General features: G+C 33.6%; 2 protein-coding genes across 3 annotated transcripts; both read left to right on the top strand.

The window, feature by feature from the left end:
* Positions 1-8,954: 8,954 nt before the first annotated feature.
* LOC133791576 (uncharacterized) lies at positions 8,955-12,707 on the top strand (the record flags this gene model as incomplete). The annotated part of the gene is made up of 11 exons (XM_062229498.1): positions 8,955-9,132; positions 9,249-9,418; positions 9,622-9,694; positions 9,788-9,864; positions 10,121-10,204; positions 11,386-11,511; positions 11,603-11,653; positions 11,795-11,876; positions 11,976-12,049; positions 12,167-12,231; positions 12,506-12,707. Coding segments are annotated over 11 exons (1,182 nt in total), but the record flags the coding sequence as incomplete, so codon positions are not given.
* On the top strand, positions 12,054-14,419 carry LOC133789537 (flowering time control protein FCA-like). Of its 2 annotated transcripts, none has more exons than XM_062227360.1 (2): positions 12,054-13,481; positions 14,262-14,419. In XM_062227360.1, exons 1-2 carry the CDS (start codon positions 13,017-13,019, stop codon positions 14,268-14,270), a joined length of 474 nt encoding a protein of 157 aa, XP_062083344.1. In that variant the 5' UTR covers positions 12,054-13,016; the 3' UTR covers positions 14,271-14,419. The 2 variants fall into 2 exon arrangements, with proteins under 2 accessions (XP_062083344.1, XP_062083345.1); XM_062227361.1 differs by lacking the exon at positions 14,262-14,419 and having other exon boundaries at positions 12,054-13,199; positions 13,284-13,838.
* The last annotated feature ends 7,829 nt before the right edge of the window (positions 14,420-22,248 follow it).

Below are 22,248 nucleotides of genomic sequence, written 5' to 3' on the forward strand. Positions count from 1 at the left end.
AAGAGCCAGGAGGGACTCTTGCATCTGGCGGGTGGCCTATTTCTATTCAGCTATCCTGGCCTCTTGATCTAGGACTTGTTTTCTCAGACTAGCCACTTTTGGGTCCTCCTATTCGGGGTTCATGTCTTCAGGACCAACATCTTTGGCGTCGTGATCCGGATATTCCCCCTCATTCTCTTCATCTTCTTCGTAGTAAACCTCGTCGTAGTCAGCCCTGTCCTTAAAGTTATGGGAGTCGTCAGGCAGGGGCTCTTGATAGGGTATTTCCTCAGGTTGGTCCTAAGGGAATGGTTGGTTGGGCAATGGTTCTTCATTTCCTTCCTGTTGTTGGTGAGCGGGATCAAATACGGTGTGCTTGGTGTTCACCATTGTTGCAGACGTTCAAGATCTTTTCAAGATTTCTTTGGCTCTCAATGAAAGCACCAAAATGTTTATCGAGTTTTTCAGAAACTAGAATTATGAGAGATAAGAGAACTAAAAAGAAAGGATTTAATGACAATCACACAAGGTTTTTACGTGGTTGGGGCGTTAATGAGCCTTAGTCCACAAGTCTATTGTATTAGAGCTTAGAAAACTGTAATAATGGAATTTTCTGCAAGTTTGGGCAGAGTAATTGCTTGCAAGAGAAAATTCGGGATCCCTTCTATAGTACAGAACTGGTCCTATTTATAGGCAGTTGGGTGCAATGGGCTTGGGCTGGACTAATCTGGACCCAATAGGGATATAATCATCGTTGGATCACTAATGGAGGCTTAATACAAAGGATTTTGCTAAATAATATACATTAATCAGGGCCCATTGGGCGACTTGGGCATAACCAAGCTTTACATCTGATATCAGTACGTAGCCTCAGATTGGTTCGCGTGGGCTTCTAAGGAGATCTTGGGGACGAGATCTGTCAGGGTAGTGGCATTACTGTTTCCTAATAACAGCGTACATTCCGTATGTAACCTCTTCTGTAGGTTAGTTGAGGAGACCAAACTCCGTGTTTCTTAGGGATGTGTCAGCATTAGGGAAGTTCAATCCTGCCCTATCCGGAAGCTTTGTCCGGGTTCATTTACTAACGTCCTGATCCATTCACCGGGACCCTGGTTCATTTACCAGAGCTCGGGTTCATTCTTGACAAGGGTGTATTCTTAGACTATTGAGCCTGCTGCCCATACTTACATCGCAGATGATGCCATTAGGTTGAGACCGGGAAGATGAATTGGGTCTGCGTCTTGCTCCCGATTCCCTCGTTATGGTGGTGCCCATCGAACAATGTTGGGCTTGCTGACGATTGGGCCAATAGGACTTTCTTCTCCCCCGTCCAGTGGGTTTAGGTTGGGCCTTTGATCTCTTCGAGAGAGCCCACAGATCCATTGTGTCGTGCCACGTGTCTGGGGGGAAAACAGGGATAACACGTACCGATAAGCTCAAAATCTCATTAGCAAATATTACATGCTTTTCCTCAGCTTACGTGCTTGGACTGTAGGATTATTCCCTTTAAGAGAATATTGCATTTTTCCTATTTGCTTTTATTTATTTAAATAAATCCTTCCCAAAAAATATGATATTATCTTTTTAAGAAAAGATCACAACCATAATTGAAATTTAAATTTTAAATTCAAAATTCAAAATTCAAATTAATGATCGTCATTATCATCTTCTTTTAAAAATCAATAAATCAAAACTATTTTGACTTACCATTTTTATTTTGTCCCACTCATATAAAATAATTAATTTCAAAGATTAATTAATTTATTATTATATATTTCGAAAATTCTATATTTAAATATATAAATATATTTTCAAAATTTAATAATTAATTCCAAATTAATTATTCAACCTCAATTATCATATAATTATATATTTGACCCAAAGAATAAAATTCTTCTCAAATTTCTAAATTACAGTTGTACCCTTGTATCAACTCCTACCTTAATATGGTGTTGATAGAGCCACCCTTGGGACCATAGACTTATAATATCAAGCTCCAATAAATATTAGATTATTAATTAAAGCTCTTTGATTAAATAATCATATTTATTAATCTCATGATTACTCTACTATAAATATGAGAATGAACTCTTGATAATTATAGACATATATTTACAGAGTATTTTATTAAAGAATAAAGTGTTCATTGATATAGTCATTACATACAACGTTAATCCTCTATTAATGATTCACAATTAAAAGGGAATAAAATTACTGTTTTACCCTTTTAACTATATCTAGTTCCTAGTGTACCATTGACTTTACCAGTGAAGGTTGTATCACAAAAAGTTTGCGACATGAGCGCTCACAACCTTTTTAGTTCCAAAAGTCAACCCAATAGGGAACCATTATTCAATCTATAAGAATGTATAGATTCAATATTTGTTAAACTATGTCCCCAACCATATATATCATTAAGTCCCCAAAATAATTGTTCTTAGCTTGATCCTTCCGACAAACCTTAAAGCATGAATCAAAGGATTAGATGATATATATAGGAGTTCATAGTAACCTTAGGATTAAGATCATCGTGTATATGATCATCGTTTGATGTGTTTGATTAATACTACGAAACAATATTTAAACAAGTATAAACAAATCACATTTGGTCTAGTTCTATATATCACTATATATAAAGTACATTCACTAAATTGTCTTACTGCACTAGTGACCCGGATATAGGTCACTTGTATTCATAATACTAGCGAATTGTACTAGTAGTAATTAATCTAAAGATTCCATTACTTTATTTTATTGCGAACTATTTTAAGTTCATTATCTCAATCTCGATCCTCTCATACCAGTATGAGATTAAGACCACATAGATGAACTTTGGAATTTTATGATATTTACTTAATATTATCAACATAATATCGGTGATGGTCTATATATATAATAATCCATTTCAATTATTTATTTCATTTAAAACATTTGTCAATTTCAATTTCTTTAAGGACACCATTCCCAACAATCTCCCACTTGCCCTAAAGCAAAATGAGGCATCTCTCTCAACGTGTCACTCACATTACCCTGAACAAATTTGTCTAACAAAATCTTCGTAAATAGTTTTGTAAGAAACTGTTTTGAAGCTATCTTCAAGATCGTTACATCAATTATGTAAAATTATCTTGAATTAAATGATACTTCATTTCATGTGCTTTTCCCTCTCATGATTTCTCAGTTCTTCTAGAATAGTTATATCTCCATTGCTTTTGCAATGAGATACTAATAGCTTATTCAAGTCTGAAACCCTTTCCAAAATGATAAAGAACTCAACTAAATCAAATAGCCTATTTAACTGCTCAATAGCTGTTTCATTTCGACTTTTATGGTGAAACATACATTTCCAGATTAATGTGTTTCCTCCACAGTTATAGAAACTGATTTTGATATCAATCTTTGAAGATTTCTATTTGGTTTAAAATCAGTTCATCCTTTGGGATTTTAGGTCACTGCCTAAATACACAAACATATAATCCTCATTATATTCAAGATACTCAAAAAATAAAGTCCTTATAATTATTCAATGACTCAACCCAACATTGGATTGACAACTATTGACTATTCCCATCGTTTAATAAATGTTAATTTGAACACATAACATTTGATACATTAAACAGTCCACCACCGAGTTGTAGGAAAACTGTCCCATGTCCTTCTTTTCTTGCAAAAGAATAAATGGAAATTATTCTTTAGATAATACATCCTCCTGACCAGGAAGGCAAAAATCCTTTCTTGGACTTTTGTAAACTAAAGTATTTAAGCTTCTTATCTATATAAGTCGCTTGAGACACTGCCAAAAGATTGTTCTTTCAATCTCTATAGGTTTGAATGTATAGAACATATTTGGCTTTTCCAAATCTAATATTTAGAAATGTTCAGCTAACCATTTCTTTACTTTTGATAATTTCTCTACATCATTCCCAATGATCAAAATGTTATCAACATGAAGAGTAAGAATCACAATAGAATCTTTGATTAAATCAAAGATTTTTAAGATCTGATGACTCGTTAAAATCCAAAGGTGGATTTAAGAAGCCTTGCAAGTAACTTTGCTTTTGATCTTTTATTTCGAATCTTTCTGGTTGATATCTTCAAATGATTTTGTCACGTCAGCCATTTAGAAAAGACTACTTAGATATCCATTTTAATAACTCTCAAAATCCATGCATAAAACAATGAATAAGAGTATGTAAAAAGATTTAAGCTTGGTTACAGTAGAAGGTATTTATTTGAGTAATAAATTTCTTCTTTCTGTTTATAGCCTTCGGCTATTGTAACACCCTGGATAGCCAATACCGTTACACTGTATGTTTATAAAAGTGCTAGACTTGCTAAACAAGTCATTTAATTAAAAACGTGTTACTGAAACTATAACAGAACTAGGGTTAAAAGATTTTGGTCTCAAAAGCCGCATTTCTTATAAGTAACATTTTCTGTTTACACGGGATCCCAAAAACAATAGAATTAAAACCATTTACAAAAGATTCGAGAATTAAGTACAGTATTAGCCATATTAAGGCAAAATAGACAGTTGGGCAATCTCTGTCCTGATCCACTCCTCGGCCATGGCGACCGAACAGCTGACTATGTACATTCAACCCCGCAGCTCTCCATCTCAGGATTGGTCCAACTTGCCTTTGCCTTTACCTGCACCATGTAGCACCCGTGAGCCAAGGCCCAACAAGAAAACACAATAACAGAGCATAAGCAATCAACAGACAATCCAATATCTCATAACACATAAACATGTTCTCAACAGTTTAAGCATCCATGATAACCAAGTATTCAGCACACCAAACATATCATTTCATAACAATAATAAGTTCACAAATGATAACTAGGGTTAGCGCCCTTAGGCCGTGCCCTCTGTTTATTCCACTGACTCCGGCCCGCTTAAACTAAGCTCAATGAATATTAAGCTGTCCTCGACTACCAGTGGCCAAGCCGCGCCCTGTGCACAAATATTGTATACGGCACCCTTAGGCTGCTCATCACATGTCCCATGGCGTAATACCATCCTTGAAATTATACAGATATCAGGAACACTTAGTCCCATCACAAACATATAACCAGGTGCAGTTTTCTTACCTTTAAATTAGCTAGCTTTGTTCACTTTGATCTTTGAGCACGATCCCCCTTGAGCCCTAGTGCACACCTAGTCACAACCATAGATCAAAATCATCACCAAAGCTCAAGTCCGAACCCTAGCCTCGGGACCAATCCCGAGCCCTCGGGAAGCTCCAATTCCACCAAACGGGGTGGTGGAATCGAACCCCGAACCCCCAGGAAAAAACCCTTGAAAATAACTCAAAAACCCCTTTCTGGAAATAGGGTAGCACTACAGTGCTCTAAGGAGGGCGCTACAGCGCTACAAGCAGAACCAAAACACCCTCAGAATGCTTGGCCTAGTGCTACAGTGCTCAAAGGCTAGCGCTGTAGCGCTAGTCACAGACAGCCAAAACTGCATTTTCCCTTCCTGCGATTTCCTCGAGCCAACCCTTACCAAAACTCTTCCAATCCTAAACCAAACTTAAAAACAAGCTTATTAACATATTCCACTCATCCCAAGTATCACAATCATACAAAACCTAACCACATGCACCCCTAATCCCAAAATTCACCATAGTTGCTCCTAGACTTCAGAAACTCAGCAAAACAATCAAAACTTCAAAGTTTAAAGCTTAGAATTTGATACCTTTGATGGAAATTCGAATTTAAGTTAGCCTCTAGACCTCCTTAGCTTGCTCTTCCTCAATCCTTGGATTGAATTCTCCTAAATTTCCCATCAATTTAGCTTAGACACCATACACTACAACAAACTAGGACTACTACAACATTAAAGTATAACACAAATGAAAAAGTGTTATCCTGCCTGTGTTAAAATTATAAGGCGCGCTCAGTAAAATTTTAGGCGCCATATATGTTTACTTTTCATTTATTTTTCCGCCAATTATATAAAATATTTATTTATCATTTTATTTCATTTTCTCTACATACTTTTTCTCTGAGACCTATCTCTCTCGGTCTCTCACTCCCCTTCACGAAAGACATCCCATTTCATTCAAAGAAAAATGAGACCACATTCGAAGGAGATATAGGAGTCCTGGTTTGTCGGCGGTGGCAGAGAGGCGACTTCTCTTCGGCTCAATCTCTGCGACTTCGCCTCATCGGCTTCTTTGACTCTCCCATTTCCTAGCCCGCCTATAACTCCCCCGTTTTCTTCTTCGCACCCATCTCTGCCTCTCCCTGCATCGAATCTTCCATTTACGCAATACCCACCATTAGAATCGACCAGTCCCTTCTGAGGCTAGGAGGCACGATCTTCCCTGGAGGCTTTGGTTTGAAATCAGGTAATCTTCTCGTCACCATCACCAATTGCTTTCCCTTGCTCTCTCTCTAGCTCCCTTTCTTCTCTCTCTTCTTCTTTCTCATTTCTCCATTTATTCAGAGGCTTGAAAGAACCCAAAGAGTAATCGATTTTGAGAGGGTTTTTCTCTTTCATGAATGAGCTATTATTATTGGTATGTAGTTTTGTTTTCTTTTTTGATTTCCGAAAGCCCCAAAATTGACTCTCGAATTGGTTTGTGTTTCCCCTAGATATTAAAAATCTCTTGCATTTTATTTTTTAGATTTCTCTTTGCAGTTTGTGTAATGCATTGCTCTGTTTCTCATTTTTGTGAAATGAGATTGACTGGTTCAGGCATTCGCATGGAGTCGAAAGTTGCCGGGTTGGAGGTAGATTACTTGGATAAACTTTCTGCCTAGTGATACACTGTTTGGTTTTACTAGAATTGGAGAGGGTATTTTGCTCATCAGTCTTAGGCTTTGTGGTTAATTAGACGATGTGTTAATTTTTTTGAATAAGTTAGTTATGTCATAGTTCTATGTGTGAAATAGAATGAATGATGTAATGTAGTGATAAAGTCAACATCCAGATGAAACTCAGCCTTGTGTATTTGGTTTTTTAGTTTTGATAAATAAAGAAAAAAAATGTTACTTCATAATAACATAAAGATTATTAATTGACGTAGCAAAAAACTATCCAAACTTATGATTTTTTGTTTGATGGGAATGATATTTCTTAGAAGTAATATTACAGAAAATGAAAATGCAGTACCCTAAGGTTTCATGAGAAATAGTTCTGCATGCTGGACTTTTCCCACACAATCTTTGGCCTTGGATTTCTAGCAAGGTGATGTCCCTATGGTTTGAAGTTGCCTCCTTTTACTTAGGAGGATTTTGTTTGTAGATCCCGGTACCAGAATTGCGAATAAGACCCTCTTATGTTAGTGAAGATGAGTTCAAAATCTTACAGACCGCACATTGATAGAAACTCGAGACCAAATACTTGTTAGAGAATGTACCACAGGGACAAATTGATGAAATCGTAGACTAAGTTGACTGCCTAACATTATCCCTATAATGTAAGAGCTAAGGATGTTGAGGTTGTCTGCTCTAACATAATTTTAGGCATGGTTAAACTTTTAGGAACAGGAAGAAGAGTTTGTCATGACATCTCAGACAACTTCAACAGAGAGATATAAAAAATATTGTCCTAGTTTCATTTGACCTTGTTCAAAACTTGGATTTTTGAGGGACAACAATTTTAGGGAAGAGGCATGTCATTAGACAGAGCATGTCCATAAGACAGTGACAGCTTCAGGAACAGGATACCTAAAATGTAGTCAATTTTTTATTAAGCCATACTTTCATGTGCTAATTTCATTCTTCTGAATTACAACCCCAAAATTATTGAAAATAATGGTAATTATGATCATAATTAGAATAGGTACTTTTTTTTTGTTCAGTAGCATGACTCTTGGTTCAATGGAACAAATAATACACCTGTAAAGGAAAACAAAAATATTTTTTTGTTTTCAAATATATTCATGTGCTCTGCATCAACTAGAGAAGAGGGGGGGGGGGGGGGGGGACTATTCTAAACTAAACAGAGATACTTTGTTAAGAATAAAGTTATTGGTGCAAATAGAAATTAGCAAGAAAAATAGAAAAAGAATAAGAGAGAGAAAAGATAATAGATATTGGAAAGAGAATAAAAACATAAGAAATAAAGTGAGAGATATAAATTCAAAAGAGAATTGGTTCAATAAATTTTCATCCATACAATGAAAGTATGTGTGTGTGTGCTATGTATGCATTTCTATCTCTACTACTTTGAGAAAGTTGACTAAAACTAAACCTCATTGTCAGATCCAAATAGCTAATAAATTTCCTTTTCTTAGAAAATTTCTTGGTTTATCTCTTCAATTCAAGATTTATTTTTCTTTATGTAGTGGTGGGGTTACATAGGATAATTATCTCAACTATTCATTATGAGTGAATTTTTTTGCAGGACTTGGCCAAAGTAATGAATAGGAAAGACACAAAGCAATAATAATTTTCACTTTCTTGATTTGGAAAGCAAGTTTATTTATATAAATATACAATTAATTTCAGTCAAATTTTTTTACAAGTGGTTTGAATCATATTCAAATTGAAAAGAGAGAATAAAAAAGATAAGTGAAGGGACTAAACTATAAGTTGCAATCAACATGAATTAGAAATTAGAAATGCCACAAAGAATAAGACAATAAAATTTTTACATTATGAAAAGAAAAATATCCACGTATAGTCTAGCCAAAAGAGCAAAAATTTCTTCATAAATAGCTTATTTAGTCCTATTATAATCGTGCTACTGGTTTCTGTTGTGGGTCTTGGGCTCTTTGCAAGGGGATTCCCACTTGTAATGTCCAGAAAACTCTATTACTTTTATGTCTTCATAACATAACATTATTAAAAAAGCCTTAATAACACTTTCTTTTTTCCTTGTTCTGTATGCAGCTTGCAAGGGTTATTTAATGACTGCAACTGTTAATGGAAAGCTATTCTCTGGCTATATGATGCATTGTTGTACTTATTTAACACAACATAGAACTAGATCTGATCCATAATTTGTATGAGAAGTTAATAAAAAATCTGTTTTTATTTTTCAATTCCCATTTGTAGGAGAGAGATTTAGTGATGTGGTTGGTAGCCCATATTACGTTGCACCAGAAGTCTTATGCAAGCAGTATGGTCCAGAAGCAGATGTTTGGAGTGCTGGAGTGATTCTTTACAATCTGTTAAGTGGAGTGCCTCCATTTTGGGCAGGTAGGATTTTTAAAGATGCTTCTTGTTAATCATTATTGTATTTAGTATCTGTGTTTCTATTTGTGTCTCTGTATGTGTATTTTGTGACATTTTTTCTTTCCCCTTGGTTTCAATAGAGAGCGAGCAAGGGATATTTGAAGAAGTATTACATGGTGACCTAGACTTTTCAACAGACCCATGGCCTAGTATTTCTGAAGGTGCCAAAGATTTAGTAAGGAAAATGCTTATTCGAGATCCCAAAAGGCGGATATCTGCACATGATGTTTTGTGTGAGTTTTTATCACTGGTTTGCTTTCATAATTAGAATTTTTGTGTTTGACCTGTGTTGCTACTGAAATTAAAGGGTTGCAATTATTGTTGAGCAAAGCTTTTTGGAAAAGCATCTGTTATTCATTTCAGCTGCTTTATAAATAATTATTCTCATCATTTTTGTTCAACAATTGTCATAATTTTTTGCTTATGTATAATTCTATATCAAGGTGTTCTTAGGCACAGCATCTGTTTGCACTGAAATTTTCTGGCTCCTTTGTTTTTAAAGAGAATGTTCTTTCATTCTTAAAGAGTTTTGGGTGAGAGAATTATCTGCATTTAAATTGTTGTTTTGATTTTTCTATTGAATGATGATTGGCTTGTAATTTTTTTTTGTTAAATTCAGTTTTGCAGACTGTAATTAGGCAGAAGAAGAAGATGAGGAGTAAAACATCCAGGATAACAGGGATGGAACTCAACAAGGTTTTCCTTTTGGAGCAAACCAACCTACCCTACCCCCTTGGTGGCTTCAAATTTGGGTAAAAATAGTAAAGCTGCTCTCTACCCTGCTTTTGATCAGGATTTTTTAAGAAAATATATATATATATATATTTATTGCTCTCTTTTCTGGGATGAATTACTCATTTGAATTTGTCATGTCATTGTCAGGGGCCAGAGTTTTAGCATGGCACATAGGCTTGTCTATGGAATTTGTTATATTGAAGTCTTTAAACTTCAGTTTTGCAATCTTGTTTCTAAATTAAATAGTAATCCTTTTGCCTTTTATGTGAAGAAAGTTGGCAACTGTGTATCTTCTTCAAATGTACCTATAATCCATTCAATTTGGTTGTTCTATTTGTTCCATTATAAATCTGCTAGGTAAGTTGTTCTGTTTTTAATTATCATCTTGATACTAAGTTGAAATTTACTAGGTTGCCAAGGACTTGTGTTCCTACCTAAACATCTTTAAAAAAATCCTCCTTGCTTCCCATTCTAGTTGGTATATTTCTGCTTTGATTTTCTAGTTGGGAATTGAGATCTCTTACTTTCATTATTTATGGAAATCCCATGCTTTTTGTATAGAGAAGCAATGCTAATATATATGTTTTTGCCTTGCTTTTTAACCTGTTTATGCTTTAGCCAGTCATGGGTAATGTTTCATGAGCAATTTTTTCTTCAAATTATCTCTCTATGATTTCTAGCAAGAAGCCAATTGGCTATTTCAATCGCAAAATGTTTTATTAAAACTACTGTTAAGATTCTCCCTTCTTGAGATGATTTGAGAAACAATCAACTTTAAACAATTTGTAACCATAACATGTTATTGGCATTGATATCTGTTTTTGGACTTGGAAATTATGATAATCAAGCCGTGACGCAATTTTTGTTTAAATCCTTTGATGCCTTCCTCATATTAATCTATATTCTATTTGTGGTGATATTCCTTATGTTTGGAGGCCTTTGAGCTTTGACAAGATTTAAGTGAAAATTCTGAAGAAAAAAAAAAGAAATGGCCTAGAGAGTTTAAGTTTAAGCTAGTCTCTAGACCTTGCTGCCACATGCCTTAATTGCAGCCTTCAGCAACAGTAATTCAACTTTCAAAATACAGCATTATGACTTGTTCTGTTACTCTTTCTGTTGCTGGCTATGACCGTTTCTGTTATATGATTATCAGGGTTACACAGGTGACAAGGAGAGCCTGGGAAAGTGTGAATAGGTAAGAAGCATTATTCATCTTTTCTTGTCCATGAATGACTTTCTATTATTAAAGTACACAACAGTAAAATGTTTTGAACTTATTGATTTATTTTATTAGTTTCTTACAAACTCCTTTATTTCTTTTAATTTCCCTCTATTTATTTACTTAAAAGAAAAGCAATTTATGTAATAGAAACTTGGAATTACTACTGTTGTACATCATTATTGTCCAGTTGAAATTTATCTATTTACTTGTCAATTTGAGAGCATATAGATTCCTTTTGAATTCTATCATGGCTGGAATAGTCCCAAAAGGTCATTTTTTATTTTGTTATGTTTTTAATATTTCAGTATTTTATGGAGTTGATGAAAGTTCCTAGAGTGGAATCAAAATTGCGAGTGTTCTCTTTCAAGATTCAGTTCAACTGCCAGGTTTGGTGATATTTTTTATGCTTTTCATTGGTGGTTAAAATATTATTATTATTACAATCTATATTGTATAATTCTTCTCATCGTCTTACAGATTTCAGAATTTAAAAAGAGTTTGAACACTGTGAACTCTGCATGTGAAGAGGTAAGCAGCTCCTGATGATGAATTTTTTCTTGCAGAATTTGATATCTGTACTATATTGACAGATCCCTGTGTTACTTAAATTCTTCCATGCAGTTTTGAGAATCTGTTTTGACTTGGGTAGTTTTATGCTCTGTTTAATAGGTCCGGAATTCCCTCAAATTAAAAGATATTATGAAGAAAATTCTTTCTCTGGGTAATACTTTGAACCAAGGGACTGCAAGAGGTGAGGATCTTCAATTATTATTTTGACAGATTTTATTATTTGTAGATGATGGAAAATTCTATTTTATCATCTGATAGTTGCAAGTTCTTTTAAAATAAGACTTAGTTCCTTTTATGGCCATAAATCCGGAAGTTTATCGAAGTATTAGATTAAACAAAACTTACACAATGAGGGTAACATTTTTTTTTTCTTCCATGAATATATGTATTGCAATTTACATTGTATATGTGGAGGCATCTATTATCTATTCATTCTGTTTATTTTTCCTTTTTCCTTTGGTGTCACTGAAGGGTTGTGATAAGCCAATAGCTGTACGTTTTGCAGAACCTAAGAAAATTAGGAATGGAGAAGCAAGGTTTTGCTCTGTTCTACTTATTTGTGAACTGGAATTCCTCATATCGTTTCTCTTTTTTCATAACTGATCCTTTTAGTCACTGTTTGGTATTATAATTGATAATCAGGTGCCCCATTCAAATTTCTCTCCAGGGACAATAAGATGTTTAGTGGCATGCCCTTTGGCCCCCATTCTCAAGAACCAGTTGTTAAGTAACTTTTTTCATGTTACTTCCATTCATTTTTTTTTCTTGTTGACTGTATTTAAATTTTGTTTTTGTGGATATACGTACCAGGAAAACAACCAACCTGGGTGATTCCATGGTGGGGCATAACCGGCCTAATGCACCTCATCTGGCACAACATTTCTCGTTAACTAAACAACCACAAGCAGATTCTTCGGTGGCAAACCAGGAACCTCCGCAGTTGTCTCAGATGCAGAATAGAAAAGCAAGTTCTCAACAATTTCAAGGCGAAGTTCGTGATTTTCCAAGATAGTTGCATGTGATGCAACCATTTAAACAAACGCTAGAGCAACACAAGTGGTCTCAGACTAGTGGACAACCGGTATTCCGAACCAATAATAATCTTAGCTAGTTAATTTTCAGTTTTTTTAGTATTGCATGTTATATGTTGAAGTTTTTATTTTTTAATAACTTCTATCCATATGTCCCTTTTTTGGTGTTCAATTGAGTGCGGCCAGAAGAGTGCTTGCAGCATCTGAAGGGGTTTATTCAATAGAATATTATATTGCATTCCTTCTGCTTCATTTTTTTTTAAATTAAGAACTTTATCTATGTTATTTTAATGAAATGTTTAATGCAGCCTCTACCAACTGGAAGCAGTTCTCGGGAAATTGCTTACAATATTCCCAGAGCTGCAGTGCCTGCAAATCCTCAGATGCCTGAACTTCCAGAATGTGATTGGAGTGAGCATACCTGCCCTGATGGGCATAAGTATTATTATAATTGTGTCACTCGTGAAAGCTTGGTATGTTCTTTCGTTCACCCTTGTTTATTTTTCAGTCTTATATCTGTAATTTATGAGGATAAGGGCTTGAAAATTAATCTGCAGTGGGAAAAGCCCAAGGAATATGGTTTGTTTGAGGAACAGTTAAAGAATGAGAGACAGCAGCAAACTGCTGCCCACAAGCTTCAGTCTTCTTCCTTGGTTCTCTCTAAACAGCAACCTGCTCAAACACAAGAAATTCATTGCCAAACTCATGTTGACCATCAAAATCTCCAACTAGAAAAACCTGCTCTATCTGCGCCGGTGCATATTACTGTTTTCTTTATCTTCCATTTTCAGTAACTTTTCTGTTGATTTATGAATGCGACTTTGGTGCCATGAAAAGACTTCTGTTAAATAATATTTTTTCCCATCTCATTTGCATAGCAATGACAATGTGACATATCTTGTGAAGGTTGGTCTGTGAGGTTTCACGAAGAGTTAGTTTTATTTCCTTGTTCATATAACATGAATTATTGATTTGAATACCCTCAATTAGAACTTGGACTGGTAATATGATAGGCCACCCTTGACCTATGTGTATGCCAGGAAGGATAGAAGCAAAGAGAATGCATATAGTTAGTATTTTTTATTTTGTATAGATGTGATCTCAATCATTAGGCCAGAAGTAAATGAGAGGGTTTGAATAAGTAGAACCTGCACATACAGAGCATTTGTCTTGATATGTGTATATAACTGGTGTTATCATGTCATTTGTTGTTGCTTTATTGGTATTCTATAAATATGAAAGAGATCAATGCTCTAAATCTGAGTTTGAATGTTTGCTATTTGTGTACTGTTTAAGTTTATTCATTTTTTTTCTTTCACTTATGTTTGCTACCTTGTTTATAATATATGGTCAAATTTGTTAAAATTCCATTTAGATAGATAGCCATGTAGAGTATTTGTGGAATACAGAAGTAATATTCGGACATTAATAACTCTACATGATACCTTTGAATATAACTAATAAAGGTAATATATATATGGTTATTAACTCTTATGTTCTTAATAATAAAATGACTTTTTTTTTACAATGTGCAGGTATATTGAGATGATTTCTTTGGAGCAATTCTTGACAACATTTGTAGTTGAGGCCTTTAGAATGGAAGAATGTATTTCACTAATTTTTGTATACATTTCTTGTTTTGTATTTAGTGATAAAGGAATCTGAATTGGGCATAAATTATGTTGTAATATGATTTATTTAAGCTTAGACTAGTAGACTAAATATTGTAATTACATTTGAGTAATTAATAAAAATCTATTTATGTTATCTTATTTGGCTTCAACTTTCATATTTGTTTTCCTAGATTTGTGTAAGTAAAAAAAGATTATGTTTTTCTAAGCTAATATAACACATGTGTTATACTAAAGTGTAGTATAACACAAAAAATGTGTTATGCTAAAGTGTAGTATAACACAAAAAAAGTATTATACTAAAGTGTAGTATAACACAAAATAAGTGTTATAGTATCGACTATAAATAACATAATTCAACACTTATCTATATATTAAAATAACACAGAAATTGTGTTATCGTTGCCAGTACAATAACACATCTGTATAACACTGATAAAGTGTTATGTAAAGTACCCTGACCTACGATAACATAGTCTGTCTTAACACATCAGAAAGTGTTATCGTAGGTTTTGATAACACATTTTTGGTGTTATTAAAAGCATTTTTTCTTGTAGTGATAGTTCAAACAATCCAAACCAGAAACTGAAAACTCCAAAGTCTTACCTTAAGTGATGGTGCGTTCTTGCTAAGCCCTTGCCAATTCTTCAAGCCTAGCTCAGAATTCTTGTTGCTCAGCCTAACCTAGCTCCCCTATGAGCTTTACTCCAAGAAAACTCAAGAAAATGATGAAGGAAAGCATAAATTGACCCTTGGAAAAATGCCCTGTTTTCTTCCCTTTCTTTTTCTTTCTTTTCCTTCTTTTCTCAAACTTCTACCTTATTCTACAACTTCCACTAAGCATAAAGCCTCAACAATACCTATCTCTTATAAGCCAAATGACCATAATGCCCTCCCCTTTAATCCTGAGTCTTTTAATCCACCTAGGGCATTTTGGTCACTTCGCCCAATTCCCGCTAATTCCTCGAGTGTCTCTAATATTTTCCGCTTACTTCCCGATACCTAATTAATCACCAATTATATTCCTCGATGTCAAAATAGACCCCAATATATTCTCCAAATTCCCATTTATACCCCCAGGCTCGCCCTGATCCGGGTATAAATCCCCGCCGTGACTTTTTCGCTAATCTACTCACTAGGATCGTCTCGAATCACAGATCACAAATATATCCACAAAATAATGTGGTCTAAAAAAATATCGCATATATATATAGTTATGCCCTCAATGGGCCAAAATTATAATTATGCCCTTTCTAACCTAATCAGGGCGCACATGCATACTAATACACATAGTCATGCATCTCAAATATTCAAATAGTCATATATCAGACTTTTAATCATTAAATCACATATATTCCAATTATGCCCTCCCGGCACACTAATCTAGGCCCTTAAGCCTCATTAGTAAATTTGGGTCATTACAGCTATTAACCTTACTTTGAACAATCTATACTTTCCTCTGTTCTCCTCTTCATCTTGAATATCATGTTTCAAATTGAAGTTTAATGAACTTTAGTTGAATGTTCAAGAATCCAGATGTCTAGGAATTTCAAATTCCATTTCTAGATTCATGGTTTTTCAACCATTGTTTTTTTGTTAAAACCTTTCATTACATACTAGTATGTGAATAAAATATAGTTAGATTGTGTTACACACAACCAACTAAACTTTATGTTTGTAACAGAGTAGTTACTAACTAACGCTCCCACTACAATAAAGCTTTACAAAATTTGTGATATTATTTGGTTTTATCATTGTTAACTATCAGTAACTCACTTACTTGACTTATAGTCATTATTTCTAGTACAAGTTAACTAGAAATATAGTGATTATAATAATCATGCTTCATTAAAGTAGAATTTAAGAGATACAAACACTTTTGTAATCTTTTATGATTATTAAATTATTTCACTAAATGACTTCATGGAAAATTTTCAATTTATTCACATAACCACGTGTAAATCCCAACTTTTAAGTCTTTGATGTTGTACAATCAAACATGTACAAAGTATAACAAGTGTAAAAAATTATAGAAATAATGACGACGATAATGATCACTCATTATCTATTTAATGTTATCTAATATTATTATATTCCATTTCTAAAATACTAATGTTGCTTAGCATTCTAGCTGTATGTGAGTTGGGTTTGAATTCCAAGTGCACATGCAAATAACTGGAATTCCAAATTCGAGTTTAGATTTCCTTTTGCTCAAATCAAACATGTCTTAAGTGACTTTACTTTGAATGTTGCATGAAAATTTCTAGAAATTTTCTTTTGCATTCAACAAAGGTAGACATATCTTAAATAAATGTCAATCAATATTGACTTACTATTTATTATCTCTTTTAGCTTTGAACATTAAAAGGTTCAACATACATCTCTATGTATTGGCTTTAATGATTATGTGATTTTTGAGCATTTATTAGATAAATGTCTTTTGGTTAACTTTAATTAATAGACTATATAAACAGGGAGAAAATCAATTAATGGTTATAATAAAAGACTATCCTTTATTTATTTTATGTGTCTATTTAATTATGAGCCAATCTAAAAAATAAATCACATATATGTTTCACTTAATTGTTGTTGGAATAATATGTCTTCTTTATTACATCTATGTTTTGCACAATAATGACTAATTCATAATTATCATTTATACTCATTGATGAAATAGGTAGAACAAATATATTTAAAAAATAACAACTGAATTTATTATTTAAAAGAAATATTAAACTTGTTCACTCATCAAATAAAGGAGTCTAAAATATAGTTTCTAGAAAGAATTCTAGAACCAATTTAAAGAAAGAACTTATTAGTTTCTTTCATAATGAAAATCAACTATTTTAAAATGACTAAAAAAATTTAAATTGTTTTAATAGTAAACAAAATAAATTTCTAAACTAATACTTTCTTTATTCAATCGTCTTCATCATTTCTTCTTCCCTTTGGTTTCAATGCAATTACTCTTTTTCTCAAAAGATTTATGCATCCTTGAAAACAAGAATAAATGAAAAATAATATTAGTTGTATAATTTTGAATCAACCATTCAAAATATTAAAGAAGATTTTTTGAGTAAATCGAATTTACCCCATATCTTAAAAATTGAGTATATGTCAGAGCATCACTCTTTATCAAGGCCCACATCTAGTATGCAGTTTCAATAACCATATATCTTTCTTTAATGTCGCAATCCATGGTCGATAACATGCATTGACATGCCGGGTGATTCAATCTCATCCATTCACCATATTTTTCATGTTCATCAAAGCTGGATGAAAAACTTGGAACCTCTGGAGGTGGATCAAAGATCGCTCCGTACAAGTTCTGTGTTCCAAGGACAATGTGAATTCATCCATACCATCTTCTTATGCAGTTAAGACTAAATGGAATCATTTCCAAGATTCTATCAATCAGGCGTGTGTTAATTCCCAAGTTTTCAAGTACTTGATCAGGATTAAGAGAATTAACCATTGTTGCTGGAAATAAATAAAGAAAATATAATGAATTAAAACATATAATAAATACTAGATATTATTTAGAAAAGTAAACACGATGCATGAATGCAACATATAAAAACACATAAAAATTATACACTAATCCACGATAAATTAATATGAAAATTAATGGACCAGCCTTGGGGTAGGTCAGACTAATTCCAAATTAATTTTGAGACAAATCTCAATTTCATAAGTGAAAACTTAAAAATATATTTTTCTCTTTTGACTTATGAACTACTGCTAGTTTGGTCAAGATGCACTAGCCGTGACTTATTGTCATAATTCCCTCTCTCACTCACTATTTTGGAAAAATGTGTTTTTTCACCAAATCAATATTTTTTAATTTAGTTGTAAAAATAAATTTAATTAATTTTACCAAATGATATTCTAATAATTACTAATCCAATTAAGCAAAATAAACTGAATAAATTGTGTCCTTAATTCTAATTTTAATTTTTCTTTAATTAAAAGAATATCATTTTTATTTTAATAAAATATTAAATTAAACAACTTTAATTTAAATTTACCATCTTAACTAATTAAGACTAAATTTATTATTATATGAATTATCATATATAAAAATATAATAAGATATAGGACGTTCCTACTAGCATGTTTCTACACGAATGTAATGCATGCTAATTGCATACTGTGTGGGTATATGAATGACATGTTATAAGGCATGAAAAAATATTAAACACTTTTCAAACATTTATAATGAATAAATAAAAGCGGGTTGGTAACTTTTGGGTATTTCTAGAAAAAATTACAACACTTGCAAAATATACATGAAAATGTAACTTGGACTAGCTAAGGCCTGACGAGGAACACCTTGATCTCGAGCCTTAGTCTTGTTGAACCAATGCCACTCTTTTCCATATCCATTTTGAATTATACAACTTTTAATTATTTTAAATAACCTTTTAAAATAATTAAACTTTGGGTTTTAACACCCATATAGTTTCTAAGGCCCAATTTGAATTTGAGTTATTTAATTCAAAAATAAAATTAAACAATTTAATTTCAATAAAAGAAATTAAAAATAATTTAATTTTGGATATTTTAATTAAAACAATTTTAATTATGGAAGATAATAATTAAAACATTTTTAATTAAGGAAAATAATCAAAACTATTTCAATTATAGAAATTTCCAAATTAAAAGTATTTTAATTCAATTTCAAAATTTTAATTAATTAAATAATTAAAACATTTTTTGGTAACAACACATTAGGGTTTGCATGACACAAACCCTAGGTGTATCATCAAGAGGGGCAGCGGTAAGTGGTCCCGACGACATGGAGGAGCTCAGCCAGCCACGGTGGTGGTGAGCACGCGAGCGGCGGCGATGGCAGGGACTGAGTCGTACGGATCCATACGAGCATACAGGACTGGGGGGGGGGGGGGGAGGGGGAACCTCCGGGTGCGTGCCACGACGGTCATTGATGGTCGTGTTGTCATCTCAATTTTTGTGCCAAATTCCGTTGAATCCAATAACAACAATTTTATAATTTACATTTCGAAAAATAAAATTACAAAATTCTTATGCCCCAAAAAATTGACTTACATTTTTCATCTAGAAATTTTAAGAACAATTCCAAAACCCAAAAACACCATTATAAACAGCCCTTAAAAATCTATCATCATCAATATAAACATCCATCCATTCAAATATATATCACATATAATAAAAAATGCACATAATCCCACACATCAATTAATAACATGCAGAGATTAATGACCTGCTCTTGATACCAATTGTTGGAAAAATAATCAAAGTGTGCAGCGAAATAGCATGGTGGGCCCAGTTGATAAACAACAACAAAAATTTCTACTCTCATATAAAGAATTTATATGTTCAAGAATACATACATGAGCCATTAATATGCAATATTGCAGCAGGAGCAGTAGCAGGAGCAGCAGCAGCAGGAGCAGCAGGAGCAGCAGGAGCAGTAGTAGTAGTAGGAGCAGCAGCAGTAGTAGTAGTAGGAGCAGCAGCAGGAGCAATAGTAGTAGTAGGAGCAGCAGCAGCAGCAGCAGTAGTAGTAGGAGCAGCAGCAGGAGCAGTAGTAGTAGTAGTAGTAGGAGCAGTAGTAGTAGTAGCAGTAGTAGGAGCAGTAGTAGTAGTAGCAGCAGTAGTAGTAGTAGCAGGAGTAGGAGCAGTAGTAGTAGCAGCAGCAGCAGCAGTAGTAGGAGTAGTAGTAGCAGCAACAGCAGTAGCAGCAGCAGCAGTAGTAGTAGTAGTAGTAGTAGTAGTAGGAGTAGTAGTTTGTAGTATGTTAGTTTCCGTGGATTTTGGTTCAAGACGGGACTTAGTTGGAAACTCATAGCAACAGTTATGGATTTTGTAAGTTTAACCTATAGTTTAAGAATATTAATTATAACATAAGGTTTGATTAATATTGTTGGTCCTAGAAATATTGTTTATTATAACCTAAGGTTTAGATAGAGTTAATAAGAGTGTGACACTTGTCATAATCATGTTTATCAAGGATTTAAGTATTTTTGATGAATAGTTTAAATAAAAGAAAGATCTAGAAGCTCTAGAACCTTCCCAAAACTGTTAGGATCACGTTTAGACTCAGTGAAAGTTGTTTACTCAATTCAAAATATGCTAAAAAAGTGCAAATATTCATTTTATAATCATTTATTTATTCAAATTAAAAGGGGTTAGTTTCACTCCTTGAACTCTATAAATAGGACCTAGTGCTCAGCCATTTTCTTCATTTTTCAAGCAGTCTTCAGAGCCTCCAAGTTGCTAAGGTTACTATAGAGAGAAACACTTTAGAGAGAAACACTTGGGTTTTGGGTTAAAAGCTTTATCATTCTAAGCTTTTGTAAACACTTGGGAAGTGAGATATAGAGAGATTTCAGTATCGAGGTTTAGATCAATTCATAAGACCATTCAAGGTATTCTTATCCTTAAGTTCAGTTCTTTATGGATCTTTAGTTTTCTTTATTTTCTTTCTTTCAGATCCTAACTCTTGTTTATGATTCTTGATTAGGTATTTAAGTTTCTTGAAACTTAAGGTTCTTCTTGGTAAGTTTCTTCTTGATGGTTTAGTTCTCATTTCATCTTTATTCTTTAGAGATACTCACCATTTTTACTGTTGGTTTTTAGGAGTGTTCTAATCCCGTTCTTGTTCCCAAATATCCCGGTTTTTGGTAAGGAAAATAGGATAGATTATATGTGTTTATATGTTTATGTTATGATATGTATATATATATGTATAAATATGTCTTGTAGTCATTTGGGGCTTATAGTTGCTTAGATAGCAAACTCCAATATTTTATGTCGCTTGGGGCTTATAGTTGCTTAGATAGCAAACCCCAAGAATTTTTATCATTTTCTTGGTTTAGAGTTATGATTTACCCTACCTTGACTAGTAGACAGAGGACCTAGATGGGTTATCATATACTACCATGTGATCTAACCTACCTCGATTAGTAGACAGAGGACCTAGATGGTTTATCATATGCCATGTTAATGAGTTAATGGCCATTAATATTGTAGTCCTATATGATATTTGTTTTTATAGTCATATGTTTTATAATATATGTTTATGATATAGTCTTATGTTTATGGTTTATGATTTATGTTGTTATCCAAAAAACAAGTATGGATGACGTGGCGAACATTTTGTACACGTGGCTGACATCTGGCAGAATCTGTGCTCGACTATTGACCAGGAAGACATTTAGTGTCATGCGATTGGCTTTTTCATACGACCAGACTGGTCGTACGCACATTATACGCGGAGGAAATCTTAGGCAGTTATTATGGAATTCAAAATTATCTCCCATGATTTCCTGAGTATCCGATTATTTAGGAAAGAATATCTGTAACAAATCAATGTAAATATTCCCTGAGCTTATAAATAGAGGGAGAGGGGCTCAGGGAAGGGGCTCTCCTTTTTTCTTCTAGGCAAAAAAGATCTTTTGAGATTAGAGAAAGATTTCACGAGAATAATTGTATTTTTCTTCTTCAGAGGTTAGTGAAACTCATTGAACCCCAGTTCTTTGATCACCCCTTTGAATCTCATTTCAATAACAATTCAAGTGGACGTAGGTTATTACCAGATCCTAGGGCCGAACCACTATAAAATCTTGTGTTCTTATTATTTTCGTCATCAAATTCTTTTCAACGTATTCATCCACGTCAAGCGTATTTTTACTCCATGTCAGTTGGCCAAAATCTGGGTCAACATTCTAGTGCTTTCATTGAGAGTTGAACTCAACCATCATTGAGGAGATCAATGGCAAAAACTACCAGGAAAACTGGACAGGTGGCCGGCGCTGCACCATCTAACCCGCCTCCTCCTCCTCCACCTCCAAACGTGGCTGAAGATGAGCCGCATTTGGAATTTGATGAGGAAGAAATGGACGATGCA

The sequence above is a fragment of the Humulus lupulus genome, chromosome 7 (genome assembly GCF_963169125.1).
Source record: "Humulus lupulus chromosome 7, drHumLupu1.1, whole genome shotgun sequence".
In the NCBI taxonomy this organism is placed as follows: domain Eukaryota; kingdom Viridiplantae; phylum Streptophyta; class Magnoliopsida; order Rosales; family Cannabaceae; genus Humulus; species Humulus lupulus.